Source organism: Salvelinus alpinus, chromosome 3, assembly GCF_045679555.1.
Source record: "Salvelinus alpinus chromosome 3, SLU_Salpinus.1, whole genome shotgun sequence".
NCBI lineage: Eukaryota > Metazoa > Chordata > Actinopteri > Salmoniformes > Salmonidae > Salvelinus > Salvelinus alpinus.
The window spans coordinates 26,635,217-26,657,540 of NC_092088.1; the positions used below are offsets into that span (position 1 = coordinate 26,635,217).

At 43.3% G+C, this 22,324-nt stretch overlaps 2 protein-coding genes across 4 annotated transcripts in view; one reads left to right on the forward strand and one right to left on the reverse strand.

Moving 5' to 3' along the window:
- The window catches only part of LOC139570451 (breast cancer type 1 susceptibility protein homolog), a 50,222-nt gene extending 37,331 nt beyond the window's left edge, over positions 1–12,891 (reverse strand). Inside the window, exons 1-11 of one of the 2 annotated variants that reach the window (XM_071392339.1) lie at positions 12,803–12,891; positions 10,066–10,167; positions 9,789–9,842; positions 9,519–9,599; positions 9,169–9,257; positions 9,028–9,061; positions 8,734–8,855; positions 5,516–8,482; positions 5,336–5,409; positions 2,433–2,592; positions 2,149–2,218 (exon numbers count right to left, since the gene is read on the reverse strand). In XM_071392339.1, coding sequence (XP_071248440.1) covers positions 2,149–2,218; positions 2,433–2,592; positions 5,336–5,409; positions 5,516–8,482; positions 8,734–8,855; positions 9,028–9,061; positions 9,169–9,257; positions 9,519–9,599; positions 9,789–9,842; positions 10,066–10,148 — 3,734 coding nt within the window. In that variant the 5' untranslated portion in view covers positions 10,149–10,167; positions 12,803–12,891. The remainder of the gene's footprint in view (positions 1–2,148; positions 2,219–2,432; positions 2,593–5,335; positions 5,410–5,515; positions 8,483–8,733; positions 8,856–9,027; positions 9,062–9,168; positions 9,258–9,518; positions 9,600–9,788; positions 9,843–10,065; positions 10,168–12,802) is intronic. The other variant, XM_071392340.1, reaches the window with a different exon arrangement.
- Positions 12,833–22,324, forward strand: becn1 (beclin 1, autophagy related). Of its 2 annotated transcripts, none has more exons than XM_071392343.1 (11): positions 12,833–12,955; positions 13,917–14,050; positions 14,166–14,230; positions 14,357–14,415; positions 14,560–14,787; positions 15,922–16,116; positions 16,648–16,794; positions 17,070–17,219; positions 17,417–17,477; positions 17,725–17,867; positions 20,720–22,324. In XM_071392343.1, the coding sequence occupies exons 2-11, from the start codon at positions 13,924–13,926 to the stop codon at positions 20,886–20,888; spliced, it is 1,344 nt and encodes a 447-aa protein (XP_071248444.1). In that variant the 5' UTR covers positions 12,833–12,955; positions 13,917–13,923; the 3' UTR covers positions 20,889–22,324. The 2 variants fall into 2 exon arrangements, with proteins under 2 accessions (XP_071248444.1, XP_071248443.1); XM_071392342.1 differs by lacking the exon at positions 12,833–12,955 and adding an exon at positions 13,598–13,838.

The following is a 22,324-nucleotide window of genomic DNA, read 5'->3' on the forward strand; positions in this document are numbered from 1 at the left end:
GGTAGAAGAAGAGAGAACATCAGACTATGTGGAAAGTTTTTGGGAAAGAGCAGCCACAGCAAAGAACCACAAGGAAGAGACATTGACAGATATACATTTAATTAATAAAATTGTGGTTGACAGTTATGACTAAAAGCTTAACCCTTGTGATTAAAAATGGAATATAACCTAGTGAAGCAAGATTCAATTGCGGTTTGGTGAATCAAAAAATATGCAATAGAAACTTACTCAGGGACATTTTGATTAGGATAAGGTAATGCAGCAACTTGACAGAACTCCTGTATTTAAATGACCGGTAGCTAGATGATAGTCCCAGGTAAAAGACGTCATTGCAACCCATTCCTTACAATTTCACCAATGTCTCCAGACATGCACAGTAAAATAGAGGCCAGCAAAACTTGTCTCATATGATCTCAGTCTCTCCTCTTTTTCACCCTTCATCCCTCTTTCAGGGCCGACCCTAGCCTTTTGGTGAGGTGAAATGAGATTTGGTTGGTTGGGGAGGCCCCCAACCTTCGGGCAAAACATTTTAGTGGCCCCCCTCTTGTACGATCTAAAGTAAATTTGCTGCAATTCTACACATTTTGCCATGGGGAGTAGAGGAAATGTTGCAGTTTTAAAGCAAGATTTATGCAATTCTACAAATTTTGCCATGGGCGGAGAGAAAGTTAGCAATTTTATAACAAATTTCATGAAATTCTACTCATTTTGCCATGGGGCAGAGAGAACATTTTTTCATGTTATTCAGCTAATTTCCTGCAATTCTACCCATTTTGCCATTGGGTGGAGAAAAATGTTTGCAGTTTTAAAGCTCATTTCCTGCAATTCTACACATTTTGCCAAGACTTATGCCAAGTTAATGATATCGGAGTTAGAGTGACTAACAAAATCAATGGGAGCCCCCTGGAGGTCAGGGCCCCTGGGCACATGCCCGGTCAGGATGTGGCCATGATTACTGCAAGTTTAAATAGCTGGCTAGACTAACTTAGCAATCTAAAAATTGCTAGCTGACATGGCTAATTGAGTGACTGCCATAAGAGAAAAACTGCTGATACAAAACCACATTTTGAAGTTGCACCTTGTGTATTCTTCTATTCTAACTCTCAACAGTAAGTTGAGACCCTGACTGAGTTCCGGGACAAAATGTTTTTATTGAGTCTGGGGCCCCCTAGCGGCCGGGGGCCCTAAGCGACTGCTTATGTTGCTTATGCCTGGAGCCGGCCCTGCTCTCTCCCTCCCCCAGAGGACAGCACTTAGAACCCTGGAGATGAGTAAGGAGGGAGAGATAGGGAGATGCAGTCAAGCGGGAGAGATAAATTACCGTGGCAACCCAAGTTTCCCTCTAAGTGCTCCAAATGACAAATAAGATGCAGCCGCTAATTACTTTTTGATTCTCCGCAGCATAAGCAGATTCCGGCTTCATTAGGGAGATTATCCGCCTGTCCTCCGAGATGCATCACCCTCTATCCAAAAAACTGCACCAGGCAGACGCTGAGCTAGCTAAAACAAAGATACTAGCTAACACGAGCTAACTTTCTTGGACTTTCCCCTCAGTCACGGGTTGAGGGAAAAAGCAATTACATGGCAGACACTTAAAAATATTGCTATGTTGAGGATAAAATTCATGCCCTGAAAATGGCTCTGAAGCTGATACAGGGCCCCACTCTGGTTGAAATGAACGTATACTGCCCGAAGGTCGCAGGCAACGACACCCACCCCCCTCCATCAGTCGCGCCTCAATAAGTCGCAGATTCAGATGACTTGCTGTTGTGGTGATGGCTCATAAGTAAGCAGCTGGCAATAATAGTGCTCCCATCTCATGCTGTGAATAAAAAGTCTACTTATCATCTAAGTGCGATTTCCTACATTCTAAACTCGGTGGGGGACGACCCTGTTTTCTGTTGCACTGAGTTCAATTAAAAACGCCTAAATTAGGATTTTTCTAATTGCACAGACTTAATTTGTGCTACTTTGCGATAACATTTATATTTTTCAATAACTCCCACGTATTTTATGAAGTAGTAAGCAACACCTAACCAACAGCACCGGGTTATCAAAGTGATTGTGTAGTGAAGCGTTGAATCAGTCATAATTTCATGAAGTCTGTTGTTAATGTGTGGTGCCTCGTTAACCTCTGGCTTTGCTCACCTGCTGGCAGATCTCTTCCTGGTGCCCTGGCCACACGGCAGGGTCGCCTGGAGATCAAGGCCTGAGGAGACTAAACAAACAAATTCAGGTCAGCTGCCATTCGAAAGTAGACAGCTTTCAAACAATACTGTCAACCAGTCCCCTGCTCGTATTTCTTAAAAAGGTATACTGAACTGAAACCATCTCCTATTCTACACGACAGACAATTTCCTCTTCTGTACAATACATTTCTATCTGGTCGGTCAGTTATGTTGCACCCTCCTGAACAAAGCCCAGTTCTGTACCTGTGGATCTGTCTGGTTGAAGCAGCACTGGGGGATATGGGGCCCCGGGGTTGACTTTGGCCCCAGTGGGCTCCTCCTCCTCCTTCTCCTGGAGCGCTTCAGACACCAACGCCATCATTCTCTCCAGCCTCCGCAGCTCCTCCTGCATCGCAACCTTTTGCTGAAGGAGAGAAAGGGAGAGCGAGAGCGAGATACATAACTATAGATGAGCGAGGCAGAATGAGGAAAAATATATACCGCAATTGAAAGGGAGACAATGTCTGGTAAAATTGGTGGAGCGCCTGCTTAGTGTGTATTTGTGTACGTACACTACATGACAAAAAGTATGTGGACACCTGCTCGTCGAACATCTCATTCCAAAATCATGGGCATTAATATGGAGTTGGTCCCTCTGTGCTGCTATAACAGTCTCCACTCTTCTGGGAAGGCTTTCCACTAGATGTTGGAACATTGCTGTAGGGACTTGCTTCCATTCAGCCACAAGAGTATTAGTGAGGTCGGGCACTGATGTTGGGCGATTAGGCCTGGCTCGCGGTCGGCATTCCAATTCATCCCAAAGGTGTTCGATGGGGTTGAGGTCCAGGCTCTGTGCAGCTCAGTCAAGTTCTTCCACACCGAGCTCGACAAACCATTTCTGTATGGTCCTTGCTTTGTGCATGAGGGCATTGTCATGCTGAAACAAGAAAGGGGCGTGCCACATAGTTGGAAGCACAGAATCATCTAGAATGTCATTGTATGCTGTAGCATTAAGACGTCCCTTCACTGGAACTAAGGGGCCTAGCCAAAACCATGAAAAATATCCCCAGACCATTATTCCTCCGACACTAAACTTTACAGTTGGCACTATGCATTCGGGCAGGTAGCGTTCTCCTGGCATCTGCCAAACCCAGATTAGTCCGTCAGACTGCCAGATGGTAAAGCGTGATTGATCACTCCAGAGAACGCGTTTCCACTGCTCCAGAGTCCAATGGCGATGAACTTTACACCACTCCAGCCGACGCTTGGCAGTGTGCGTGGTGATGTTAGGCTTGTGTGCAGCTGCTCGGCCATGGAAACCCATTTCATGAAGCTCCCGACGAAGGGTTATTGTGCTGACGTTGCTTCCAGAGGCAGTTTGGAACTCTGTAGTGAGTGTTGCAACCGAGGAAAGACGATTTTTACGTTCTAGCACTCGTCTGTGAGCTTGTATGGCCTACCACTTTGTGGCTGAGCCGTTGTTGCTCCTAGACATTGCCACTTCACAATAACAGCACTTACAGTTGACCGGGGCAGCTCTAGCAAGGCAGAAATTTGACGAAATGACTTGTTGGAAAGGTGGCATCGTATGACGGTGCCACATTGAAAGTCACTGAGCTCGTCAGTATGGGCCATTCTACTGCCAATGTTTGTCTATGAAGATTGCATGGCTGTGTGCTTGATTTTATACACTGGTCAGCAACGGGTGTGGCTGAAATAACCAAATCTACTAATTTGAAGGGGTGTCCACATACACAAAATATACAGAAGTGTGTGTGTGTGTGTGTGTGTGTGTGTGTGTGTGTGTGTGTGTGTGTGTGTGTGAGTGAGTGAGTGAGTGAAAGTTCTAACGCATGGGTCGCCTTTACGCTGATACGGGTAAACAATAGAAAACGTCCATCAACTAGGAGAGGATGGCGCTAGGCATGTCATTCGACTGGTGGTGGCAGAACCAAACATTAAAGATGGATTTTCTGCCATCCAGCATTACTGGAGTTGGCAGCGGAAATTTGCTTGAAGCACTGAACACTTCATCAAAAAGAAGTAAAGAGACAGAAGGATGGAGAGGGGGAAGACAGAAAGAGACAGACCAAGAGGTAAAAAAAAAATAGGGGGAGTACACACACACACAAAGAGAGATGGAGATAAAGAAACAGAGAGAGAGAGTAAGTTGGGGTGTAGTCATTTGTCTGAGGGGAAGACCTAGGGTTCAACGGTTCAGGGCAGATATGGAAGACACTCAGCCCCAAAAGGCTTGCAGCCATGCCCCCTAGATGTGTCAGGGCTTTGGCTAAGCTCATTACTCACTGGCCATGACTGAGCATTGAGCCAGAACCATACAGACCCAGAATGACGACTGGTGAGTAAATCCTCTATGGAGGCCAAGAGATGGGATGTATGAGATTATTTTCTAACCGGAGTAACATATACTGTAGGTAGTCAGCGTGTAAAAATCGCCAAACACATGCGCACAGGCAAGCGTGCATTGGACGCTCGTAGACACAGACACACGCTTGTCAGAGAGACCCAATCCTCAACTGGCTGTACAGCTGTGAATAAACTCCTCTCCGCTGCCTAAAACCACATAAACCAAACTCCCAATCAAATACAGCAGACAAAGTAGGAGTGCATGAAGACGGATGGGGCAGAAAACGAGAATCATCTCCTCGGCCGCATTTCCGCAAACTTAAATGAAATGCAATTTAGAAAGATGCTGAGGGGGACATTCTTTACGCGTCCATGTAGTCGGTCTTCCAAGCACTGACAAGCTTGGTGAAGAAAAAATAAATAAATGCAATGTCTGCCATCTATTGGTCATGGCGTGCCAATGCAGCACAAAGCATCCAATACTGCAAACTACTACTGCTTGTGATATAGAGGGCCATATTTACATTTGAAAATTATAGCTACATGTGTACCAAAGATGGGTGTGACACGTATTGAGTATTAAATTAGCTGGAAAATATTGGCAAAAATTCAGAGAAAACATTTAATGCTTAGCTGAGATTTAGATATATTTAAAAAATCGACATCACTACCCCGTGTGAGATTTACACACTAGGGTTTCCTTTTATTAAAAAATACATCAAAGTAAGTTATAACTTGGTTCGTAATGTCTACCGTCTAGTAATATATGAAATAACAGGGCGGAGTATAAATATCCTTACCTGAGTGGCAATGCACTCGCTTGAAAACTGTGATGATTCCTGTGTCAGGCCAGTGTCACCTGCCATTCCTTCCCCTGAAAGATCAGAAACATTTGAAAATGCATTTACGCATTTCATGTTTCAGTCTCAGTTCAATCACAGGTAATAAGATGAATATAATAAGGCCTAACATTTACTCACCTTCTTCTGGTGTTCCAAACAGGTCCACAGATGCCTGGCTGGTGGTGACCCATTCAGGACTGGGGCACATGGGAGGACTGCTCGCTCGCTGCCCATCTTCAGCTGCAGCACAGGTACCATCACCAGCCTCCCTGTAGCTTCCTTGTTCCCTCGCATGGTCTTTGAGCAATGTGACTGATTCCTCCTCCTCCTCAGCGGTTGGTGGACAAGCCGAAGGTCTGAAAATTTGCGCAAGGGAAGGCAGTTCCTCTTCCTCCCCACTGCAGTCGGACTCCGAGGAAGACTCCAGTCTCTGAGCCTTCCTCCGCTTTAGGGTGCCCTTGATGGGAGAGTGCAAGCTGACCACACCACTTCCTTTAGTCCTCTCTGCCTCTTGGATAACTACTGATTGGATAATTGGAAGGAGGTCATCTGGAGTCAAGGAGGACTCTGTATTGGCCATGTTTCCAGTCATGTTCTCTGGCCACGTTTTGTTTGGCTCCACTGCAGTCTCTGATCCAACACTGTGGCTACTCTCCAGAACTGTTGGACTTTTCCTCATGCTGCCCTCCACTTTGTATGGCTGCTGACTTTTAGGGACTCTAAGTTGCTTTGAAGCTACAGGTGTCGGATCTGGTAGATTTTCCTTAGAAGCGCCAAAAGCTGGAAAGAGCAGACCAGAACCCACAGCTTGGAGGGGAGATTCCATTTGTCTTTTTGTGACTTTGTTGGGACTGAGGGCACTTTTTGAGCTGTTGCCAGAAAGCCTGGCCAGAATCTGTTTTTGGGTCTTCCCACTGGTATCAGGGTTCGAAGACTCCACTAAATCCTGAGGTGGTCTGGTAAGAATGGACTTTCTGAGCCTTTTACGATTCCTCTGCGCTTTTTCTTGTGAAATATTGTTGAGGGAACTTGAAGGTGGGCTCAAATCACTAGAGCAAGAATTTTCAAATACTGTCCTTTTCTCAGATTCCTGTTGGACTGTGGGACACTCCGTTGTCCTTGAAAATCCCTGCCCATTTCCTGCTTCCATCTCTGTGCCGACATGTTTGTTCTCTTGAGTCTTTGTAAGAGTTGTATTTTCCTTGTTGGACCAGAAGGAACTCCTCTTGATATTTGGACTACCAAGGTGGAAAGACTTCCTTTTGGTGGCTTTGAAGCTCTTCAGCAGTTGCTCAGTGTCCAGCTCACTGTCATTCCGGTCATCATCCTCCAGATCAATACATTTGACCTGGCTGGCTGACGTCTCTTGTGGTACAGCTAATGGTTTGATAACCGGATTACTTTGGTTTACACTCTCAGGCACGGCACATGAGACACTTGCCTCAGGAGTACTAATTGAACTTGGTACCATAGTCACTGAACAAGCAACATCAGCGTGACAAGGAATTCCTGTACTTGGGACTTCAACAATAGACTCCTCAACTGGGTTCACTTTCTGTGACTCAATCATTTCACACAATCTTTTCTCGCTAGAGTCCAAGTTCTCAATACCTCCCATTTCTTCATCTAAAACACATCCGTTTTTCCTTACAGCCTTTTCTGTATTTTGGTTCTGCAAACAAGCCACATTATCCCTGTCAGTGTCAGCTTTCGCCTCCTCTGATTGCTGCATCTTGTTGCAGTCTGAATCAAGTACGTCAACCTTTGTGGATGTTGCAGTGCTGATCTTCTTGTTACTCCCTTGTACTTCCTCTGTGAAGAGCTGAAGCCTCCGACTCCTCCTGGTTCTCCTCATGATCGGGCTTCCTGGATCCTCACTGCTAGGGTAACTCTCAATCTGAACCTCAGTCTGGCCTGACGGTCTGCTCTTAGGTATCTTAGGGTCAATTCCACCCTCTCCGACACCCACAAGGACTAAGGACTTGGCTGCCTTGCTCTTCTCCACCTTGATGTTTTCCCCTTTTTTCTTGGCAGGCTTCTTTTGCTCGTTATTCTCCGACTTCACTTTCCCTTGTAAATCCCCGTCAACGTCCTGCCACCTACCGTGCATCTTTTTATTTGGCTTCCTCCCAGATTCCCGTAGTGGCACATCAAACACAGGACTGTCCTCTACATCTTCATTCTCTTTGTTGTCACCTTCTGGCAACTCATCAAGCTCTTCTCCTTGCTTGTCAGAGCTATTAGAATTCAGCTCCCCAGTCAGGTCAATCAACTTATCTTCTTCAGTATCTCTTGGGTGTTCATTGGGAGAATCCTCTTGTGGTTCTGTCATCTCTGGTCGGTCATCCATAACACTGTCTTCATTCTCCTCAGATCTTGGTCTCTTGACAAAGTCAGCAGGTGTCAGTTTATTACTCATCCTCCTTTTGGCAATCTTCTTCAGGATTGGGAGTTCCTCAGCTGGACAGGGTGGTGGAGGGTCTGTGATTGCTCTGTTCTGTGGTGAAAAACTGCGGATCCCTCTTCGATCCCGTTTGTAAACAGCCCCAAATACCAGCTCCTCAAGACATTTGCCACGCTCTTCTCTCTTTGGACTCTCGTCCTTATTTCTGAGGTTATCCTCTAAGGGTGAGGCGGGGGAACAACTTCCTGCCAAAGAAACTGAGTCATAAGAGCCCTCTGTGTTTTTCTCCTTCTCAGAGTTTTCTTCTGTTGAGGAATTATTCATGAGCCACTCAGAGACTTTCTCTAGACTTTTCTTCTGATTCTGGTCAATCATTTCAGTCAAGGACTTTCTTTTGTTATTCCTCGAAGATCGTCTGACAGGTTGGTCTATGACTTTTTCAGGGAGGCATGGTGGATCTTGAGGATGAGTGGTTATCTTTTTTCCTAGCTTTTGGGGTCGTGAAGGAGCTCTTTCAACAACCACAGGTATTTCTGCCTCTAATGCTGGCTTCTGTTTTTCTGTGGTGGAGGTAGCTTTAGAGTCATCGGTATCCTTTTCAATGGCTGGAGGTATGTCACCTAGGCCGCTATCAAACCCCTCGTCCGAAATGACAGGGCAAGAATCTTCAAGACCCATGAGCTTTGCAAAGCCATCCTTGGCTGAAGAGAGAGGCATGGCGGTGACTAACACAAGACTCATAATAATCATATGCTCAAATAATCATGTGAAAAGCATGCTTTTAAAAAGACACATTCTAAGACTTTCAGTAATTTCAATGAATGAAATATACACTATTATTTTGAATGACTTATTCTTATTAATCTACTAATACAGCTGTCCATCAATAACGCTATTACGGAATAGTTACAGGAAAATTGACAACACACCATACCCAAATTAAATCTCTCACCTGCTATAGTTGACGAGCAGGACATTGGAAACTCATGATCCTCGTCATCAGCACGGTCAGTGGCCCACACTTCATCAGATGAGACATCATGGCCGTTTTTCTTCTGCACAGTCTCTGTGACACTATTTAGAAGAGAAAGGAAAATAAAGATGGAAGGAAATGTTGAATGAAATACTAATTCATTTGAAAAATATGCAGGAGTGACAAAAGATAGAAAAATACTTCTTGTAAGTAAATGTACCACGTCTTTATTGAAACTAGCGCTATAATTGTTTTCGGTGCTACTGTTCTTACCTATGTCTCCTCATCTGGGACATTCCAGTGAAGTCTGAAAAAAATGTTAAAGTCATCATTATTAAAATTCTACCACATCTCAAACATTAGTTATAGTATAGTAACATGTTTTGGTGATAGAAGCTAAACGATGTGGCTCACAGTTTGTGCAGGTGTCATGTTCATAGGCCTGGACCATATTCTGCAATCCCTCTGCCAATTTCTGGAACCCAGGGCTCTCCTGCAAACTCCTGCACACAGACAACAAGGTCAAATAACACAATTGACCCAACTGTAAATCACACGTAGTCACCAGAAAACAAAAGTAAACAGGCTTACACCCAGAGTCTGATTCGTTATGGCAGAATAATTCAAAACATTGTGTTCTTTTGAGAAGTACAGCATAGTACAATTTTCATTTGAAAGCATATCTCTGACACATTTACTCTCATAATGAACGCAATTCAGGAGGGGGGGGGGGTTATTATTCCTCTACAGTCAATACGGCATACCTTTTTGTGATCTTTATCTTACAAACTGGACAGTTGGCCTCCTTTCTCCTACTGCTGTCCAAGAGCTTTATTATGCAAAACCTAATTCATGGAGAGAGCAACAACTGTGAGTGATTGTACAACGTAAAAACAATGCCAGGTTAGTGGGAGATGTCAATGCGTAACACTGTCATTGAAAATAAACGTTAAAATCACTTACAAACATCTAGCTACACTACATAATGAACCAGCAGTAAAGGACCACGGCAAAGAAAGTGAAAGCTTACTTACTTGCAAAACTGGTGGTCACACTTAGTAGACACAGGTGTGCTCATCAATTCCAAACTACATGGAACAGAGAGCATAGAGCAGAAGAACAAACTATGAACAGGATCATAATTGCCTACTTCCTGCTGCTTATCAGACAACAATTGATTTCAACATAAAGTAGAAACAGCCTGCATACTAAACAGTAAACTACCACCAAAAGTATATGAAACATCAACACACCTTACACAATACAGAAATCTTCTACAGATGGCTAACGTTATTCTGCTGTCACACTCACCATATTGGACACTGCAAGATCTCCCAGATGACAGAAATCCCCCGTCTGACATCTTCAGCCTTCGGGGTCTTCATGGTGTTCATTTTCTCATGTGCAGCACAACTGTAGCCAAGTAATGGGTGATTTCATTAGTTTCTGACCATCCTGACAACAGAAATAATTGGAGCTTTTCCTAGCAAGTTGATTTCCTAGCCATCTATGTTCCCACTAGCTGCTATTAGCATCACTGGTGTATTTAGTACACTAGCCTTGCTCTGTTATTGTATAAGGTTGCACAAAAACAGTCCACAGGAAGCCAGAAGTTAAATTACATTTCAAGTTGGTGTGCCGGTGGGCAAAATAAAAGTCCTGCACGCCCGCCATATGTGGACCAAAAAGGAATAATTTGTGGGGGAATTTTATTTTGACATGAGGTAAGCAGAGAAGAAGTGGGTCTACAACAGACCCTCGTTTAGAGAGTCTGTTGAATAATACATTCTTTAGATATTTTGTCTTAAATTCCCCCATCATATCGACACTAAGTTGAAATTTATTTTTATTTTTTACTTCTGGATTCCCGCTGACTGTTTTTGTGCAACCCAATAGGGAGCAACGCTAGCGTATGTAAATACACTCACGTTGCTAAAAGCAGCTAAGGCCTGACGTATTTCATTTTGCCATCTTCATCGGAATCTTGCCCCACTACTGTAGTAATCACTACAATTGCACTAGAATTGTGTATTTTTGTTATTACTTGATATTTTTTGTATGTTTTAGTATTTTCTCGTTAATAATACCTGTGTTCTCTTTTGTATGATGTAACAATGTAAATTGTTGATTTGTATTTTGAATAATAAATGAAAAATATATAAAGTCTTGCCCTACTACTGAACTGACACAAGTAGCAAAGATTTTTATAACTAAACCAAGATAGACCACAGCCCGTCGATGCAAACTAGAAAAAATGAGTCATAGTGGGCAGAAAAAGCAAGGAATTCTGCAGAGCCAAGCACGAGCTAGCGAGATCCTATTGGCGCGTTCTAGCAAAATGTTTTTTTTCTTCTGTTAGGCAACGCCTAGTCTGATGTGCGCGTGTGCAATAACTCAATTCAACTTTGCACTCCTAAACAAATACTTTTTTTTATATACTTTGGTAAAGTCTAAAAAACGTTGTCCACTCTGTTCAGAACTGATTCTACACTCTGTTCAGAACTGATTCTAGTTTTGGGAACAGAAAACTGTATTGAGACCAAACGTTTCATTAAATAGAAAATTAGCAGAATGTTGGCCAAATCCATCTCCTCCCACTACCGGCCACTGGGCTTCCTCTCACTATCATATTGGTAGTGAGTGGAAACGCAAAGCGGATGCTTCACATTTATACATCCGGTGAAATATCTGTCTCATCTGTACATGTAATATTTGTAACTCAAGAAGGAGATCAAGCTAGCTTGCAGAGCAGCTAACTAGCTAAAATATAGGCTAAAGATACCACTGTAGCTAGCGACCTCCACTTAATAATTATCACAACAAAAAACATCATTGCCATCAAACTTAAAAAGGGAGGCAACAGTCATAATAGACTTGTCTTTAACAGCCAATGTGTATTATTTAACATTATTACTAAAATAGTACTCACTTACAGGAATGAGTAATTGTTTACACGTTGCTAGTTATACCATAAAGTCACTGAAAACCACATATTTCCTATTTTTCTGTGGTTTAGTCACTCTGGCTGGACTGAAGAAAACGCAAATTCAAAGTATGCGGCGTCCGTCTCGCAACGGACCATTCAACCGCAAGGGGGAATTGTGATTCCACTCAGTTGTGGACGTCCCAATTTAAATGAATGGCATCTGGCGCAACGTAATGCAGTGCCTATAATGAATGAACTAGGCATTAGAAGTTCAGAACCAGAACGTGTTAGCTATATATAAATAATTATGCTCAAATTGAAAAATCCTTAAACTAAATAATGACGTTTCTATCATCCTAATCCAGGTGAAGATTACATCTCACATTCCAGTGTTCGAATGTGTAAACAAGACTGCATGGGATTTCTGTTTTTGCAACTCTCTGCAGCCAATGGCTATGTCCGCTGTAGCTATAATTCTGGGAGTCACTTGTGGATTTGACAGGTCTAATGCCGCGTTCAAAACAACTGGGAACTCGAAAAAATACGAGGTCAAATTATGACATCAGTGATCTTCAGGTCGGAAAGTCGGAGCACTAAAAATAGGCCAGAGTTCCCGAGTTGGACGACCATTCAAAACGATTATTCCCAGTCAAAGCTCTTTTTCTTCCAAGTTCCCAGTTGTTTTGAACGTGCCATAAAGGGTTCCACCTCCAACACGTCAAAACAACCGCTATACTGATGTTGGCTAAAGAAGCGGATCTGATTTAATCGAGCCCTACATTCCTACTAGTTAGTGTTGTAACGTTAACTAATAGCAATCTATTGTTATTCGTAAAGAGTTGATCAAATTTGCCAAATATATAAAAATGTTAAGACTAGTGTGTCAGTGTCCTTGCATGCTAACAACAACTGCAGGCTGGGCACTAACGTTACACAATGTTGTTGCTGTGGCTAGCTAGCGCCAATTACACAACTTGAGTTTGAGTGGACAGGCATAATAATGTAATGAATGACGAGACTGTTTGATTTCAATAAGATCACCAACAGAGCAAATACATATTATAACACTACACCTGACACAAATACTGAGTGAATGAAGAAAATAGTAAAACTTTACAGTACTTTTGTATCTTGCTTCTCTCCTGGATTCAGTTTGGTTTTCCCGCAACTATTTTGGCGCGTGACCACAACCCTTCCCGTTGAAGAATGACAACTTCCTTTCGCGAGTAATCTTAAAGGCGTCATATCCGTTAAAAACAACAATAAAGTCCTATGGTAAGAAAACTCTTAAAGTCATGTCAAATAAAGATATATTTTGATATACTTAAGTCTTTCTGTTGTTGAAATATCGATAAATATGAGACTTTGCTACTGACACTGTTGTTTTGAACCGCCGAGTTAGTACCGTATTTTAGCCAGCTAGCTACTGTTAGCTAACATTAGCCCAATCATGTTCTAAAGGAGCCTAACATTATTTCTTATAGTCCAAGGTCGGACCGTACATGTTCTGTTTAAAGGCGAATTGGCTCTGGAAGCCAGAATGTAAACATTAATCGATTCTCAATTGCGGTACGGTTCTATAAAGATAAATATCTCTACTTTCATATCACATCAAAAATAATATCACAGTTGTACATTGTTTTAACCGGGTTTAACGCAGTTGCTGCGGACAATACTTTTCAATGACAACATTACATGGATGTATTAATTTCGCTGATTCTATTACAAAAAACGTTTCTTAAACGGAACGAAACTGGGATGGGACCTACCTGAATTTGTCCAATAGAACTGAAGTTTTGCATCTATTTGGACTAATGATTACACCCTACATTTGTGGCATCCTCTTCCCTTTACACACAGGTGTTCGGAGACGCAGATAGTTTATTAACACAGATAGTCCACTGTCTGTTTTCCGTCAACAAACGCTGTAACATGGAAATATGGCCGTGTGGTGTGGTAACGCTATACAGGGGTAGTCTTTTACCTTTTGTTTTTTGACAATTATTTCTCGCTGATATAAAAGCGTATGTTTCCAAAACAGTACCGCAAACGATGCATGTTAATGTTTAGAGCAAGCATCCGGGTTCTTAACAAAATTCACCCAGTCAGTAGATACTGTCGTCAATAGGCGCAAAAGTAGTTGGCGTCTATGAATGGGGTAAGCTAAACTGTGCTAGCAAAACCACCAGTCACGAGTAGTTTGCCCGCCAGCTAACCCTGTTAATTCTGTTTCCAGTGTTGCTATGGAGGGCTCCAAGTCCTCTAGTACCACCATGCAGGTCAGCTTTGTGTGTCAGCGCTGCAGTCAGCCTCTAAAGCTGGATACATCCTTCAATGTGCTCGACCGTGTCACCATCCAGGAACTTATTGGTATGTTTACCTGAGTGTATGTTTGAGAGAGCGTGTGTGCGCATGCTTTGGAGAGCGCTACAGAGGAAGAGATGGAGATCAGCGTTGTGAGTCTGTGTGTCTTCTATCCCATCAGCTCCTCTGGTCACAGTGACACCAAGCAAGCAGACAGAAAGCAATGAGGCGGAAAGTGCTCCAGAGGTGAGACACTGGGTTTGTTCAATCCAATGGAAAGATGGTTTTAAAACCAGGTTTCACAGCAATATCCTTTATAGAAATTAAGTTTTAAACACTGACAGGGGTTCTGATTTTCCTCTCTTCCTCCAGGAAACCTTTGTGGAAACAAAGCAAGATGGAGTCGCAAGAAAATACATCCCTCCTGCAAGGTAGCATCATGTCTAACTTTCTACCTTCCAATCTGCTTGGCCTACACAGTGTAATGCCCTGCTCTCAACTTGAACTATCATACCCTCTAGGCCTAGGATGATGCCTACATAGTTGTGTGTGTGTGTGCGTGCGTGCGTGCGCAGGATGATGTCCACAGAGAGCGCCAACAGCTTCACTCTGATTGGAGAAGCGTCGGACGGAGGCACCATGGAGAACCTCAGTCGGAGGCTGAAGGTGACAAGCGATCTGTTTGACATCATGTCGGGCCAGACCGACGTAGACCACCCGCTGTGCGAGGAGTGTACCGACACCCTGCTAGACCACCTGGACACGCAGCTCAACATCACAGAGAACGAGTGCCAGAACTACAAGTGAGTAGTCACACACTGCAACTACACTAACATTACAGAACTAGTGGGTAGTCAAAGTGTACTACACTATGTAACACACAGCAGGATTTGCTCTAGAAATATTTTCTTAGGCAGGGAGACCCACTAGGACTTAGTTTACACCAATATTTTGTTGCCTGGAGCAATATTGTGCATCAAAAGAGGATCACTTATTTGCATGCATGAATCATGTGTGTGGATATGAGCGTGTTTTTGATGCCATGTGTAGGGAAATTTTGTTGTTCACGTTCAATTGACGTGCGCGCATCCCGGTGTGGTGACACTGATGGTTTCTCAGAACTGGTGGCTTGATGGGCAGCAGGTAGCCTCGTGGTTAGATCATTGGGCCAGTAACCTAAAGTTTGCTGGATTGAATCCCCGAGCTGTCGTTCTGCCCCTGAGCAAGGCAGTTAACCCACTGTTCCCCTGGTGCCGAAGACGTGGATGTCGATTATGGCAGCCCCCCCCCACACCTCTCTGATTCACATTTCAGTTGAACGCATTCAGTTGTACAACTGACTAGGTATCCCCCTTTCCCTTCTACGGCTAGCTAGATTGAGAATTTACTTAGCAGGTTATTATAATTTACATTGCAGGTTAGGAGAATTATGTTAATAAAAGTGTTTGGCTAGCATGCTGTACTCCCATCTTGCCACAACCGTAGAAGCCATCAATCCAGAGAAACCATCAGATAGCTAACGTTGAAGTAGGGACCTTAACAAACTTAACAGTGAGCGAGTGAAAACACAGAAGACCGAGGGCTATAGCTATGTAAAACGAGTTATCTTATTCTTCTGGCTTTATCCAGCTCTATTTGTGATATTTTATCTTGCCTCGCTGGCTTGCTAGGTGATCGATCCTCTGACATCTGCGATGTTGTGGACGATAACATCTGAATTCGTGTTCGTTAACTTGCACGAGCTGCATTTGAAGTTGCATGTGCTTGTATCCACTGCTAGGTAAACAGGTTTCTGATGACGAACTGTGCATGCAACTTTTCATGACGCGGCCGGGAAAGGTGTCTATGTGTGTTTTGTGTTTTTCATGTGTCTTTTTCCTTGTCTGTGCGTGTGTGTGTGTTTTCCTTGTCTGACTACGGTGTGTGTTCTCTACTAGGAACTGCCTGGAGCTGCTGTCCCAGCTGAAGGAGGAGGAGGAGGACAGCCTGTTGCTGGAGCTCCAGAAACTGGGTGAGGAGGAGTCGTCACTGGTGGGGGAGCTGGAGGCGGTGGAAGAGCAGAGGGCTGCCGTGGCCGAGGACCTGGTCCAGGGACGCAGCCACTCCCAGCAGCTAGACACTGAGGAACTGCAGTGAGTAATAGCTGTTTGTCCTCCACCTCTGAGGAATTTTGGCTGTTGTATTTCTAAGTTCAAAGCACTTTGGCTGTCATCCTGTCTCACATGGGTTAGAGCGTAAAATGAGCTTTGGAAGTCCGCTGTCTCAACCTTATGCACTTAGTAAAGAAATGAATGGGACACCGTTCACCCTACTGGGAACTGACATTTTGAGACTGTATAACGCAGTGTTTCCAAAACTCGTTCCTCGGGACTCCAAGGGGGTGCTCGTTTTGGTTTTTGGCCTAGCGCTACACAGCCTAATCAACTAATCATCAAGCTTTGATCATTTGAATCAACTGTGTAGTGTTATGACAAACTCCAAAACGTGCACCTCTTTGGAACCTGAGGACCGAGTTTGGGAAATGCTGGTATATTGCAAGACAGGAGAATGGGACGAGGAAAGAGAGGGAGACACCAAATCGACCCCTACTCTATGCACAATATAATTCAATTTCAGAAATGAATCCCTTATCCTCCCCTGGCCTGTGTGTCTGTGTGCTCCAGGTACCAGAAGGAGTACAGTGAGTTCAAGCGGCAGCAGCTGGAGCTGGATGACGAGCTGAAGAGTGTGGACAACCAGATGCGATACTGCCAGATTCAACTGGACCGCCTGAAGAAGACCAACGTCTTCAACGCCACCTTCCACATCTGGTAAGGACACATACTCCGACGCATTACAGACGCTTATACATGCACTAAAATACACAGACGTGCACAAACAAACACGCGCATGAATTATTGACCCAATGTATGTCAGTTTAGCGACTTAATCTCTGTTTGAAGTGGTGGCGATTGCATGCTTGCGTTTAGAATGAACGGCTGCCTCTGTCTCTCACCCCTCATCTTGTCTTCACATAGAATTTCAAACGGCATCTTTTACATTGATAGTTTTTAGTGCTTACAATAACTTTGTCTCTGGTCCCCAGGCACAGTGGCCAGTTTGGCACCATCAATAACTTCCGTCTGGGCCGACTACCCAGTGTCCCCGTCGAATGGAACGAGATCAACGCCGCCTGGGGTCAGACCGTGCTACTGCTCCACGCCCTAGCCAACAAGATGGGGCTACGCTTCCAGAGGTCAGACATGATGCCACACACAAGGACATACACACGTGCACACCCTTCTGCGCCATGTAATGTGTTTCGTTACCAAAGAAGTAACTGTATTTTAATCAGTTATTTTATCATATCCAAATAAACATGATACATTGTACAATATGTCATTTCAAATCATGTAAAACATCTTGCTGGATTTCTTGAACCTCTCTCTATAGATACCGCCTGGTCCCATATGGAAACCACTCTTACCTGGAGTCACTTACAGACAAGTCCAAGGTAATGCTTGTTACCGGCAAGTGAGGTCTCACACTTAAAGGCATATGAACACACTTTCTGCTGGCTACTATATGGAGACAAAAAACATATATATATGTGTGTATATATGAGCTGTGGGAAAAAAATAGTGAACTATCCTTTTTAGTATTATTTTGCAATGCTCTTTAGACTGGCCCAAGCCAACCCCAGTGAATAGGCCATGTTGTATATGGTACATTCCACTCTCTCTTTCTTCTTGTGTGTGTAGGAGCTACCACTGTACTGTTCAGGGGGTCTGCGCTTCTTCTGGGACAACAAGTTTGACCATGCCATGGTGGCCTTCCTGGACTGTGTGCAGCAGTTCAAGGAGGAGGTGGAGAAGGGAGACACGGGATTCTGCCTTCCCTACAGGTCAGTCAACTAGTCTAGCAGACATCATCGAATTATAATTGTAATCATCTATGGAATATGCCGAGAGTCCAAGGATTAAGCTGTCAAAAGCTGACCAACTTCAGTTATTTGTGTAAATTTGGTAAGTTATACCACTAAATTAATTCGTTTATCTTTCTTCATTTTTCCAATTCATAAAAAAATCACTCCTTTTTGTATTTGACAAATACGTTCCCTTGTTTCTTAATATTTCATTTATTCTACTTTCCTGCACTAGTAACACATCTGACAGAATGATTTAGATGAGTATTTGGATTTGATTTTATTGAGGTGTTTTATACAGGTGTTTCTGTAGATTTGAGGAACTGCTGAACACTGTTGGTTTAGATGTTTCTGGATACAATACTGCCTCCTAGTAGTACTGCCTCTTATTGAAACCCTCACAGATTCCAAGGTAGTAGTCCTCATTTGGGCAGCAGGGGGTTTAGCAGTTACTGTATGTCTGTCTGATCAATCCAAAATACAAAAGAGCTACAGACTCAGGTCCCTTGGTGCATCACACCACGGATCGCGTCACGTAGCCAGCCAGTACAGTGCCTTTGAGCCGGTGCTTGGTGGAGTCATAGACCCCTCGTCTAGAGCTCTTGGAGGAGAGCTTGGCACAGATCTCGCTGTGTTTCTCTAGGCGACTAGGATCAAAGCACCGGCCGCAGTGCTCACACTGCTTCAGCTTGGAGTTGGCTGCACTCATCCCAAATCGACGTTTCAACACCACCTGAATGAATGGATGTTATCAGATGGGCCAAATAATGGGCGGCTGGGCAACAGACACAAGATATACAACATGTACAAACCAGAGGAGGCTGGTGGGAGGAGCTCATTGTAATGGCTGGAATAGAATAAAAGGAACAGTATCACACACATCAATCACATGGAAACATGTTTGATTCCGATCAATAAATTTCATTCCAGCCATTACAACGATCCTATCCTCCTATAACTCCTCCCATCAGCCTCCTCTGATACAAATGCACGTGATCACCAACACTACACTAGATCAACAGTTAGCATGGCTTTGGAATGTCAAGCTACTTTACCTGTCTGTCCTCCTTTTTCTCTTCCATGTTAAAACCCTTCTTGACTTCCTTTGGCTTGTTCACAGTGTATCTCGTGGCTGTCTGCTTTGGCTTACTTGACACACTGCTTTCTTCTCCATTTCTCCTCACCTCTTTAATCCTTTCTTCCTCTTCTTCCTCTTCTTCGTTATCTCTTATCATCTCCCATAGGTCAGAATCCACCTTCATCAGGCAGATCTCCTGGATGAACTTCTCCACCTTTTTTCTGAAACGTTCTTTTGCATTTATCTCCTCCAAAGCCTGAGCATCCATCTTGGCCCCACTCTTAATCAGTTTCAATTCTTGGGTGACACTGATCAGCTTGGCCTTCATACATGCCATCACCTGCTCAGCCTCTGAGTTAAAGACGTCCCATACCATCTCATCGGGGCACGGCGGTAGATCCTGTACAGTTAGGGTCTGAGTCTTGAACTGAACGTGTTTCTTCACAACCTGCCTTCTGTACTTTGAAGCAGCAGGACGAGGGCTGCCCTCTGGTCTGACTGGCTGGAATGGCTTCTTCTTGGCATCATTGTTTGGCACAGTGACTCTGGCTCTAATGGGAGGCAGTGGCATCTTGGTGACCATATTGGCTCCATGGACTGCCTTCAATGGCTTGGTGGCAGCGCAGGCTGAATGGAGTTGCTACTGGCAGCTCCAAGGTTCCCTGTTAAAGCATTATCTTCCTGTAGCGACTACAAGAATCTCCTCCTCCTCAAGGAGATTGACAGTGACATTCTTCTAACCTCGTTCTGCAACTAAATTTTCGTCTAGAAGAACTTTCTATATTTTATTGTGATCTACTGTGTTAACTATATCTCAGGAGGATTCTGCTAGATTGTCTTGGATACTAGTGTTCTATTTTCAGCAATCAGACGCCAGAATGTTCAAACAGAACATTTGGAATTTATTGATCAGTTGTGACATCATAATTGGTTCACATATAATGAGACTTCTAGAATCTCACACACTTATGCGGATGTGATGTCATAATAGACCATAATATACTGCCCAAAATGGTGAATGTTACCTACCTGTGTTGAACTGCTTGCCCTCATCTCATATTTAAACATGTCACTTTTCTTTGAGGTGAAAGATATTAGTGAACTCTCTGAATTGTCAATTTAAAGATATTTTGCCAATTAATTCATTACTAAATTTAGCTAACATAGTTAATTCAGAGAATCTTACCTTTGCCTTGGCAGTCTTGTCCAGATCATCATGGCATTTGTAGTTCTTAATGATAGCCACATTAGCAGCTAATTAGCAGTTCATTTTGGGGGGCTAAATACAGGCGACTAAATTGATAAGTCACCTTGTCCTACAGATATTTCCATGGTTATAAAAACGTCACACAAGGGTAAGCCTACATGAAACACATCCCTTATTTTAAATGTTTCTAAAATTCCCTATGGGGAGAAATGAATGTTGGAAAAACGGTTGGAACCATTTCCTTGTTTGACTGCTATGTTTTATGGGTATTATGACTCATACTGTTGTACTCTATTGTACTTACACAAATAACTGGAGTTGGTCAGCTTTTGACAGCTTAATCCTTTGTCTCTGCATGATCATTTGCCTCCAACTAGTCACTAGCATGAGAAATGTGCAGATTATTTTGTTTTAGCGTACTGGCCTTAGATTTAAAAAATGTGGGTGTTAGCAGCTGTAGATGTTGCACCAGTTTCTTTCATACCCCTCAAGAAATAAACACATGTGGGTTTGAGTTTTAACAAACCTTTTTCTGTTATGGTTCAGGATGGATGTCGAGAAGGGCAAGATTGAGGACACGGGAGGCAGCGGCGGCTCCTACTCCATCAAGACCCAGTTCAACTCGGAGGAGCAGTGGACCAAGGCGCTCAAGTTCATGTTGACCAACCTCAAGTGGGGTCTGGCGTGGGTGTCGTCTCAGTTTTACAACCGATAGAGGAGGAAGATGAGGACTCACCCTGGGTGTGCCCCTTTACCCTTCTAAAACCACAATTTCGTCACAATGTGTGACTCTGTAAAGTAGTTCTTCTGCAATGCTCTTCTTGCTTCCCTATGATGTTTTGAGAGGGTGGGGAGAAGACTGGAGGAAGGACTTTTGAGATTCACCACTGGTGTGAGTTCCAATCCAATTAGTCTTGTTTCCTTGTTTGATTTCCATATTGACCATATGAAAGGACAAAATAAAAACTGTTAAATTGTACACATTTAAGTCCACCTAGACTCGTAGGTGTTATGAAGGAGCTATCTGAGACTTTTGGAGCACATTCCAGGATTGAGTCCTAATAGTAGCTAAGTGGCTTCTGGTTGTGTCTTTTCCATCATATGCACATATCTTATGACACTGGATAGGGGAAAGCTGTTGTTTCCAATTGACCTGTTCAATTCTTAAAGATCAGTACACATGAAGGGAAGGAGAGAAGGACACGTTGAACTACTGAGATGCAGCACTGGAATGGGTTCTTATGTATCACAAGCTTCTTACTTTGCTCCAGAAGCAAATCTAGAGTCACGAATCTGGTTTTCTGCCAATTTACTTCAATTGGATTGTATCTTAGTGGTTCAACTCCACTCTAGCCACAGAATACTGTACATTTATGTTTTAATAGTTTTTCTTTTACTGTGCTGACAAGGTAAAGATGGTTTAATTTCACCATGTGTTGGAACAGCATTGGAACGTTTGCCTTGTCTGTTCTCTTGTCTCCCCACTCGCAGGGCGCTCGAAGTGTCTACCGAAAGCTTTGGCATTGGGATTATGCTGTGCTTTTGTTCATTGGCAAATTCAACAAGGCAATCCTTTTACTACAAGTGACTTCTTGGTGTAGATTTAAATGTAGACAAGGAGGCTTGTGGCAGTATTTAATGCCCGTATCACTGTATTATTTGGTTTTTCAGGTTCATTACACATATGAACATGCCAATAACGGACCCACACAGAACACCTTACGTAAAAGGATATTTCCAATTCTAACATTTGTATAAAAAAAGGTCATCAAAATGTAGAGACAGATAGATTGATTGATTGACTACGTAAGAAGCCAATTTAAGTCAAAACTAACTGGGGTGCTCTTGAACATTGAATGTCGTCTTGGTAAGCAACTCCAGTGTATATTTGGCCTTGTGTTTTAGGTTATAGTCCTGGTAAAAGTTGAATATCTCAGTGTCTAAAGCAGACTGAACCAGGTTGTCCTCTAGGATTGTGCCTGTGCTTAGCGCTATTCTGTTTATTTTCATCATAAACATCCTTGCCGATGACAGGCATGTAGCCACCACCATGCTTGAAAAGTTGAAGAGTGGTACTCAGTTATTTGTTGTTGGATTTTCTCCAAATATAATGCTTTGTATTCAGGACATAAAGATAAGTTCACTACCACA